General features: G+C 31.2%; 1 protein-coding gene across 3 annotated transcripts in view; it reads left to right on the forward strand.

Annotated features, from left to right (window-relative positions):
• The first annotated feature begins 1,891 nt into the window (after positions 1-1,891).
• Positions 1,892-10,743, forward strand: part of LOC106466690 (DAZ-associated protein 1-like) — a 20,885-nt gene continuing 12,033 nt past the window's right edge. For 2 of the 3 annotated variants that reach the window (XM_013926987.2, XM_022394760.1), the window contains exons 1-4: positions 1,892-2,054; positions 5,643-5,683; positions 6,297-6,463; positions 9,304-9,348. In XM_013926987.2, the coding sequence (XP_013782441.1) occupies positions 2,032-2,054; positions 5,643-5,683; positions 6,297-6,463; positions 9,304-9,348 (276 nt within the window). In that variant the 5' untranslated portion in view covers positions 1,892-2,031. The remainder of the gene's footprint in view (positions 2,055-5,642; positions 5,684-6,296; positions 6,464-9,303; positions 9,349-10,743) is intronic. The other variant, XM_013926985.2, reaches the window with a different exon arrangement.

Here is a 10,743-nt window from a genome sequence, read left to right on the forward strand (position 1 = left end):
AGTATGATGTCAAATCCTTAGATAAAGACAGATTACCACATCAATTATAAGAGCTGCAAAACCAGAGCTGTGGAGATCTTACAGTGGATCAATACCAGAGATCACATAACCTGCTCACGGAATATCAAGACACTTTCACCAGTGGAGTTCATGGTTTCAGCTGAACAACTAAAACATCTTCTAAGATTCATAGTGGAGATGTAGCCCCAATATGTCAATTCGCTGTAAGGCTCCCACTTGCAAAACAGGCTGAGATTTTGAATGAGATAAAAGCCATGAAGGAACAAGGAGTGATAAATCCGAGTAGTAGTCCTTGGACATTACCTACTGCACGTGCAAAGGAGGAGGATTCATAACGTTTTCATAGACTACCGGAAAATGAATGAAGTTACAAAAAAGTATGTTTTCACATTCCCAGGGACTGACTCTACTTTGGATGCTTTCTGAATATCAAAATGGTTTTTAACCTTTATTCTCAAGAGATCACCTACCTAGTAAAAGTCCCCCAGAAACAGGACAGATATTCACGACAAGGGACAAGAATTTATCCCATCTACATACCATAGACCTTGAAAGATGTAAACATCAAAAAGACTTCTTGAATGAATAGTAGTGTATAATTTTATTTGTGTACTGGGATTGTTCAAGGGACTTCACAGTTCAAGAAGGGGCAGTATTGTAAACTGTATTTTCAATCTTTTAATTTAGTTGTTTGCTAGAGGGAGCTGCTAGCATGATGATGACATTATATTTAGAAAGATTGTAAAAGTATTCCTAGAACACCTAACATTTTCATGAACGTTAATGATCGAAAGACCTTACAAAATATCTAAAAACAAAGATACACTATAAATACGAGAATCAGTGAAATGTTGATTCAATTTCTGTTTGTTAAGCGACTGAGAGGTTAGTGATGTATTGAGATTGGTGTTAATTATCACGTATTTTTAGTTCCTCAACAGATTAACCATGAAATTGTACAAATAACTTTATTTTTACGTTAGTCGTAGTTCCATTAGTGAGTGAATTTCTGCTGAAAGTGAAAACTTTATTTATGGACTAGTCTTCTACTGTGTACAAGTGACAGTAGCGTGTAGCAAACTAATATGTTATCGTTACGTGGACTGTGGTTGCATAATTTTAAACAAGTATTTAAGAAATTGCCCAATGAAAAAAAAAATGTTACTGTCATTATTCTTAATTAATTATGTATGAAATAGTGCCCAAATAAGGTATGAGTAAAGAAATAGTTTTATTTGGAGCATTTAACATAACAACAAGTATTGAGTTTTTCAGTACGAGTGTGGATTATTTTCTTTAGGAACAATAATAGATAACAATTTCTGCTTCAAAGGTTTTGATTCGCAAAGGCTTTGTACAACAGGATTTTTATGAAGGATATTTTATACCAAAATTAATGAATAACTAAATATTTGCCCCCCAGTGGTACAGCGGAATGTCTGCGGACTTACAACGCTAGAATCCGGGTTTCGATACCCGTGGTGGGCAGAGCACAGATAGTCCATTGTGTAGCTTTGTGCTTAATTACAAACAAACAAACAAACTAAATATTTACAGAAATATATATGTGTGTATGTGTGTGTGCATGTATTGCTACATTTACTTATTTATTATTTCAACATTTATTTATTTTCAATATGAAAATATAAAAAAAGAAATAGAACTGAACATGAACTCGGATCATTCAACTTGGACAAGACAAAGAAAAAAAAGTTATTCTATCACGTGAGTATGCCATCACTTGCATCAACATATTTCTCAAATTTATGTAATGTTTAAAAGAAAATACACCAGATGTCACAACGCTTTGTACTTTCAGACTAACCTTGTTTCACTAATGTGAACCCCGTAGACGACGCTTTATATCTTAATCACGAAGAGCAAGTTAGTTCCCTCGAACAAAGGTGTTGAGAGTGTTTGTGTTTCTGGGTAGGACTAGGGGAAAGTGAGGATTAAGTGTACAGAGTTAACATTAAGTTTAACGCAACTGAATTTTCCGTAATTAAAACTATGGCAGATGGTGAAGAAGCAGGGTAAGTGTTTGCTATTTAAGTAAATGGCTGAGTTTAATTCAACTTTGCTAGTCGTTACCAGACAGTTTTTTTTAACTTGTAGGCCTATGTCAGTGTAGTTTGGCGAATGTCGCCATGTTAGATTTAAAGTTAACATTATGGTTTTCTAATACCTAGCAGACTTAATTTTACCCTGTATATGTTGGAGACCGAAACTTAAAGACGTGATTAATAATACGAGTGTAAAAAAAAAATAGTAGTTCATAGGAGATTGAGGGGCTTACTAATATATAATATTAAGATGTAATACGATTTTTATATTGGTTTCTTAAAAAAAACTATAACGGTTCTACGCCGACATTAAACGGAAGTGAAGGATGCCGGGAGTCGGCGTAGGCTTATACGTGGTTGTAAATTTATATTTGTTTCTGTTCTAGACCTAGGACTTTGCTATATGATTCCAAAGCAGTGTTTGTTGCATTAGTCAAATTAAAATTTGAAATCATAATGAAGCATACGTGTACTTCTATTTTTGTTTGTTTACAAGAACGTAACAGTAACATGATAAATTGAGTGAAACTTAAAAAGTACGTATTCGATGACGAGGAACCCACTTTGAGACTAATAATGTTAAATAATTCATATTTAGCTTCTATTTACATAACACCAAGCAAGATTTGCAGATTGCATCAAGTGCAGTTAACCAGTTGAAATGCTTCTCAGCTCTTGATCTTATGATTAAAATAGATTGACCCAACCGTTTACAAAAAAACTCGCCATTACAGACGTGATTTTTATCCTTTTTTATTCTTTGCCGTGAGATGTCAGGATGGTTCAGTTTAGACTGTTTGTCTTCTAGGACACCAGTAAATTCCTCTACTACTGTTTCAGCATCTTCAAATCTCTTGACAGTAATTGAAAGTAATGTGCAAATGGTATGGGATGTCCACATTTTAATGGTGATGTGGCCTTGGTATAAAGTGCTAGGTTAAAACAGACAATGGATGGTCTCTGTAATAATATTATGTTTTTAGAGGAGACCATAACTTCATAAACTGTTGACATGTCTGTTGCTGGCATATTAATGGTAGGCAAGTACTCAGTGTTTCTTTCAGTTATCTTCTACATTATGAACTTGAATGTTTAATCCAGTCATATAACTTGCAGGCTGTTGGACTTGGTTATGCTGCCTGGCAAGATCGTACAAAAGATTTTTTGCTTCATCAGTAATATCTTTTTACTCGACTTCTTACTTGTCTATGTGGTCTCATCTTTTCACCTGCATTCTAGAGCTGGACAGGATTCTCAATCACATTTATGCTCCTTTGTCCTGTTCTTTGAGTCTCAGGTTGGCTTTGCTATGGATGCTGAGATCTTTGAACCACTTGCTGAACAGCAGTGCCATTGATACAATGTGATGTACCTCCTCCAGTCAAAGTTCCCTCCAATCAATCAATATTGTCCCAACCATATTGCAGGGTGTTATTGGGCAGTGGAGCATCAGTGTCAGGGTTGATGGCTACTTTCTGCAGACAAAGACCAGTATCAGTTTCTATGAGCTGGCTGTAAGATATTCCATGATAGACAATTCAACATCTGAATCAATTCCACATTTGCTGTGAATGTTTTCGCAGCATATGATAAGAGAATGTGTTTTGGAGTTTTTGCTTGCTATCGTGGAACCATAAATAAGGTCTTGTTCCAGAGAAGAAATGGCTAAGTTTGTTTGCTAGATCAACTGTTGATGTGAGCTGTTTCCAGTAAGAATAGTGGTTTGAAGTATCAAGAGGGAGAGACTGCTCTTAAATTCACTTGTATTTTCTTTTTTTTCTTGTGTGCGAGTTCTATTTCTTGATCCATGCCATCATTTTATTTGTTAGTTCTGTCAAGAGCATAACTTGAGAATTTTGAAACAATTTATTTTTCAAATGAAGTCATAAAGGTTTATAAATGTCAGGGCTTCAACATTTCTGTATTCATCTTGTGCCTCACTTCCTTATTGTAGAGAATACATAAAAGTGTAAGATTTATAACAGGATCTGTGATGATGCCTTTCTGCAACAAGAAGTTCTCTGTTCAACTTGGACTAAATAGCATTTTTGCTTTTCCATAGCTACCTTTATTCTGCATGTAGGTTTATACATTTTACTAAACCTTCTTTTGTTCTTTTCTCATATTTATGTACCTTGTTACTAAAAGTACATGCTACATCATAAACTCTGGAGGTAGTTGCTTGATGCCTTGTAGGTTTTCTTGGTTCTGTGTAATGACAATGTTCTGTAGTCCTTCAGTCAGCAGTGTTTCTTAGTGAGCAGATCCCAATCCCTTTTCATTGTGAAAATAGACCTACATTTTCTGTGATATACAATATTGAGAACTTTTATTTTCTTGCATTTTTCACCAAGTTCCAAGAGAACTGGTATGCTCAAAGTGACAAATATTGTTTATACCAACACAAAATTGCAGTTTTCTTAAGTTTGATGTGACAATTTTTTGTACATAATTCACTATGTAAGAGGAAAGTCCCTCAAAGAAAAAATTAAACTTGCCACATTATCACAGCATCATGTGGCATCCACTGCACAGATGACAGTACAGAATTAGTAACACCAAAAGATACTGCATCATGGAAGACATTACTAAGAACAGCTCATTTTAGAAAACAGTATAAAATAGCTGATATAAGTTCAATGTATGCTAATTGATATATAGTATAGAATATTTTAAGATGTCTAGATAAATACAAATGCTTATCTAAGAGTTCTGATGATAATTCTGATTATGTAGTCCAGTATACAAAAACAGATGTATCCTCATGTAGTGTTTAATTACATATTAAAAACAGTAACAAATAGTCATGACATTAAACATGTTTAAAAATATTTTAATAAAGATCTGTGAAAAACAATGTAGATGTTACTTTGAAGCTATTAGGAGCTGAATGAGTTCACATAACAACCAGTAGGATGTAATTTGTAACTTCTTGAGAATCTGGAGCTACTGTTAAGGCTGAACTGGGTGAGGTGTGGGTGTGATTTATGGTCTTAGTGTTCAAATATGGCCCAGATGGGAACATGTAGATATTAGAAATTGGTTATTGTGGGTCTTTGATTTTTTACATAATAGCAGATGCACATTCTTTGGTCAAAGCAGTCTGATAGTATTATTTCCTTGGCTATTAATTATCATATAACTTACCATTAAATTAGAAATGTTACTTGTATCTTTAAAATGGCTTCTATTTATATGTAGCTTATTTGAAGAGATAATGATTTCAAACAAAAAAACTCAAAATGTAAAATCATTTTTTTTTACCTTTCATGGTCAATAAAACCCTTAAGCTCATTTGTTTGCTATAATAGATTTTCTGTATCTACATATTACCAACAATTTGATACCAAAAACATTTTGCCAGAATTTCTATACCCAAAAATTGCCACTAATTGTGTTTGTAAATTAGTTTAGTTAGAAATGTGATGTGCTGTGGTATGAAATTTGTCATGAGATACAATCTATTAGATTAGACTTGATTGTTTTTTTAGTAAAAAAAAAAAATTCAAGTTCTGGAGTTTAAGATAATTTTATTTATGAAATTAAATTTTTTTGCAGTAAACTTTTTATTGGTGGTTTGAGCTGGGAGACAACTCAAGGTACTTTTGATTTTACTAATATTATTAATTGTTTCATACTAATTAAAACTAGTTTATATCTGATTTGACACAATCATAAACAATACTAATCTTATAGAAAACAATTTCAGAGCTCAAGAAAAGTTTTGGAAGTAATGTTTATGTTAGGTCTAAGGAGAAAAGCCTTGAAATGTTTAGTATTAAAATATTTTTTTTTATCTCAATTCAAGTAATTTGTTTAATTGGAAACAGTGTTGTTTAAGTACTGGTACAGAGCTATGATTTTTTTCCAAATGGAACAGTAATGGCACAGGACATTGTATTGATCATAATAATTATATTAAAATACATATTTTGAATTTTTATTTTATATTTAAAATTAATTAGTTGATTATTTTATTGTCAGTTTGTTTTTAATGTAAATATTCATGTATTTGTATTCTCAATGCACATAATTTGATTTTTTTTAAACATTAATTTTAGTTCATTGTCAGGACCCATTGATAGCCACATCAGTTTGACAAAAGAATTGTTAAAATGAATTTTTTAAACATACTGATATACTCTGTCTAGCTACGAGTTGTTTAATTCTTAATTGGTGTATTGACACTGTTTACATTTACTTTTTTTACAGAAAATCTTGAGACTTATTTTAGTAGGTTTGGTGAAGTAGTTGACTGTGTTGTTATGAAAAATAATGAAACTGGCCGATCTAGAGGTTTTGGATTTGTGACTTTTAAAGACCCAAATTGTGTTTCCATTGTCTTAGCTAGTGGACCACACGAGTTAGATGGGCGTACGGTATGTAATGTTGTTACTAATCCTTGTCTTCATCAATTAGTAAGTTATTTTAAGTGCATAATTTACTTTTCATAGTTACATAACTATACAGTATCAGTATTTCAAAGTGTTTAAGTTTACCTAATAGAATTTGTTTATCTCTGACTAGGGCTGGGTGGAATCCACTCAGCTTGTAACCATGAGAGCAGTCATACTATAACTTTATATAATGTATGCATATCTTCATGAAATTTTGCTGATTATCAGTGAACATTACAAGGATAAAACAAAATATCTTTTGAGATTTCCTCGTGCAATTTTTCTTTTCATTTGTGAAATTTCTATAACTTCCAGATAATTATCAAACTATTTTTTTTTTCTTTTAGAAAAACTATCCATCTTATCTCTGTACAGGTTTGGTCAAACTGACTGATTTCATAACCACCAATAAAAAAAAAAATGGAATTAGATATAAATTACTTTTTTTTTGTTCTAGAATGATGGCAAATTCTAACAGAAAACCAGGAATGTTTATTCTAAATAGCTTAAATCTGGTAACATGATACACCTATCCATCTTCTGTTTGACCTTTCAGCCATCTATGTGACTAATATTACAGAAGTTGCAATCATATGGTGTATGTGCATCTTGTTACTGAATCCAGTTGCATAAAACTGGCTTTTGCTTAGTGCACTTGTGTTAGCTTTGTTCTAGTGTATGAGTATTTTGTGAAATACAATCACATTTCAGTTATATTGCATTAAATTACATATTTTTCTTAAAACATGGAACAGTAAATAAATTATAGAAAATTATGATGTCTATTACTTAAGATTTTTGTGAAGTTTGTAGTTGCTTGCTGTACCTTGTATGCTAAGCCTTGTCAAATTTTCTACATGGAAAATCTAAAAAAAATGTATAAATTAATATACCATTACCACAAAATTTAACAGACTTACTAGCTTAGCTGTATTTGGGGCTAAAAATATTTTTCAATCACCATTTCAACTTACCACTTCTCATTGAGTTTACAAACAAAAAGACACTTAACAAGGGCTGAGAAAATCAAATAGGGGGGGGGGGGTTCTGAGTTTTGAATTGGTTATAGACACATGATTGAGTTTAGTGGGTGTACGTAAACAAGCATTTCCAAAAATAGAAGACGTGGGTGAGGCCACTGTTTGGTTTGCTAAATATAATGATATCTTAGTAAATAGAAATGATAGAAGGTTCTTATTTTATATTCTAGCTTGTCAATAGCAGTAATTTGAGTTTCTAATTTGAAAAACTTGACTAAGGATATCACAAGTATCTAATTTGAACCAAAGCTGCAATCGACATACCATGTGACACAAAAAATGGATATTTAGGAATTGTTTTAATATTTACTTTTAAATTAAGAAATTAATGTATAATACTAAAATTTGAATTATCTACAATTTGATGCCAAACTATTTGACACATTAATAAATAGTAGTTCAATAACATTTTAAATGTAAGTTTACAAACGTGTTGACATGCTCTCTGACCTCTACCTGTAAGAAAACCTGTAGCCATAGGGTTAAAGTGCAAAATAGGAAATAATATCATAGTGTGCTGAACAACTGACGTTGTTACCAATATAAAAACAATTTTAGTATTGTGACTGGAGTATGTAGAAATTTCAATGAAGTGAGTGATTTTAACCCTTTCGAGATGGGTCACGGGTGAAAGGCTATGTCATCTTGTTTGACTCACATTCAAAATTATATTAAACTACTATTTCATGAATTTGTCTGAGTTTTGTATCAAATTATAATTCAAATTTTAATACTATACATTACTCAATTTCTTAATTTAAAAGCAAATATTAAAAAACAGATACATTGATTTTTGTGTCACGTGCTATGTTGAATGCAACACTGATTCAAATTAGATGTTTGTGAAGTCAAAATACTAAGTATAGTTTCATACAAATTAGACACTCAAATTACAGATATTGACAAGTTAGAGTATAAAATTAAAACATCTTATCTTTTCTATTTGCTAAGATATTGCTCATCTAATAAATCAAACAGTGGCACATCACCCACCTCTTTAAATTTTTTGTAAATGCTCCATTATATACATGAATAACCAATTGGAAGCTCGGAATGTAACGGCTGAATGGTCAATATAATAAAAATAATATATAAATGTATAATGGTATAAGATTTAAGCTATTTAGTCTATAGTAATTTGATTTTTTTGGATATTCAACTCTGTGTGTATATATATATAAAAACCTATAAAAAAAATTGTTTTGTATCCTCCACGTGTGAAATTTAAGAAGGCGCAGCAACGAAGTACAAAGGTCGTAACTAGAAAAAATAATTGTTTGCTTTACTTCTTTATTTACTGTTCTATGTTTTAAGAAAAATTAGGGGAATAACTAATTTCCAGATAGCAATAATCTGATTACATATATAATGTATAATAATTGAAATGTGACTGTATTTTACAAAATACTAGTCTACTAAAACACAGCCAAGACAGGTCACTTTGAAAAGACTAAAGAGTAGTTTTATATTATATGCTATGGTAACATGAGTGCAGATGTGCCACATCATTGTAACATTTGTATTGTTAGCCAAGCATGGCTGAAAGGTCAATATGATAAAAGTATTAACAATATATAATAAATCTATAATGTTATGAGATTTATGCTGTTTAGTGTAAACATTTATGTTTTTGTGTTATAATTTGTTTTTCTTTCCAGAATGAAAGAGGCATAACTTATATTTATTTCCTAATTTTTTATGGTGGTTATGAGGTTGGTGTAATTTGTGTAAAAATATGATTCAAAAATCTTAAATTTTTTTTTCTTTACATTTTTTCTGTAGATTGATCCAAAAGCTTGTAATCCTCGTGGAATGAACAAAGGAAATGTAAGTTTATTTTTATTCCTTTTTTTTTCTTGTCTTTCTAAAGTAGCTCTAGTAAAATTTGATAACACAGATATATTGAAAATATTTCACTATAACCCAACAGTTCAGTAAACATTACAAATTGTATGTTTTTTGTTAACACAAGAAATAAATTATTTCAATTAACTCGTGTGTCATAAGGTAATACTGAGTTACGTTTAAAATTGAATGAAATTACTTTATTATTAAAATATATAGGAATAAATGTGATGTCAAAACATAGCTAATAATCCTTATTTTAATATTATACAAGTTTTAATTTTATCAGGCAAAATTAAAAACTACTTTCCCCCTAGTATGAGAATTGACATTTGCTCTCCAGGTCTTCTCTCTTCTCTACTTTATTTACCATCCCTCTGGGAAATGCAAAATTGAATATAAATTGCTCATCATAATGTTATTACTCGGGCAAAATATAAATCTTTTTACCTTCAATTGTATTTGATTACAGCTATTAAATAGAAAATCAATCTCTTACAATGCTCACTTATTACATTTTTTTCACACATTGTCAATAGTTCTCTCCAATATTTAATAGAACCAATAGAAAGCCAAAGTTTTAATCTGTAAAATGACATTTCATATTGTGTTGTTTTCTGTATAAAGAATAATTATTTCTCTTCCAGTTAAATTTTATTCCCATGGAAAACACATCAGTGAGCTTAGCTGAATTTTGAATGGTTCTTATTCATACTTGAAAAGCCAGAAAAATTGATAGTTGGAAGACATTGTCCAACTTTTTAAATGTTAATATTCTGTGTTCTTTGGTGCATTCCCGAACATTGCCAATCTCTACACCAGAAAAGGTGTGAAAAACATAGAATAATCTGCTCATAATCTGGAAGAAGATATATTTGTACCAAATCTGAAGTACATTGGCTGAAATATGGTTGAGTAGTTGTGAAAAAAAATCATAAAATTAACCTTTTTATGCATCTTGGTCTCTTTTCACCAAATTCTATGTAGAGTGGTCAAAATGTGACCAAGTAATTGATCAAACACCCAGAGAATTTTTTTGATTGTTTTTTGTGAGCTATGGCCCCTTCCTGAAAAGACTCAAAATGTACAAATCCAACTTCTTTTGTATATCAGTGTGTTGGGTGCATGAATATTTATATAAATTTTCATCTTGATTCCTGTAAATATGGCTGCACAGGTGCATTTTGGTGTATTGGACCAGTGTATAACCCTATCAAAGGAATGGCAGTCAATTGAAAATGTAAAAACGGAAGATGCAAATTTTAATGAAAAAAGTGTAGAAATTTATTTAGGTTTTAGGGATTATGCAAATGAGATGTGATAGCTTTCAGATGAAGAAAATTATTTCTAATCTTAACATGAAAATCATTGCACTGG

The sequence above is a fragment of the Limulus polyphemus genome, unplaced genomic scaffold, assembly GCF_000517525.1.
Source record: "Limulus polyphemus unplaced genomic scaffold, Limulus_polyphemus-2.1.2 Scaffold2345, whole genome shotgun sequence".
Lineage (NCBI taxonomy): Eukaryota > Metazoa > Arthropoda > Merostomata > Xiphosura > Limulidae > Limulus > Limulus polyphemus.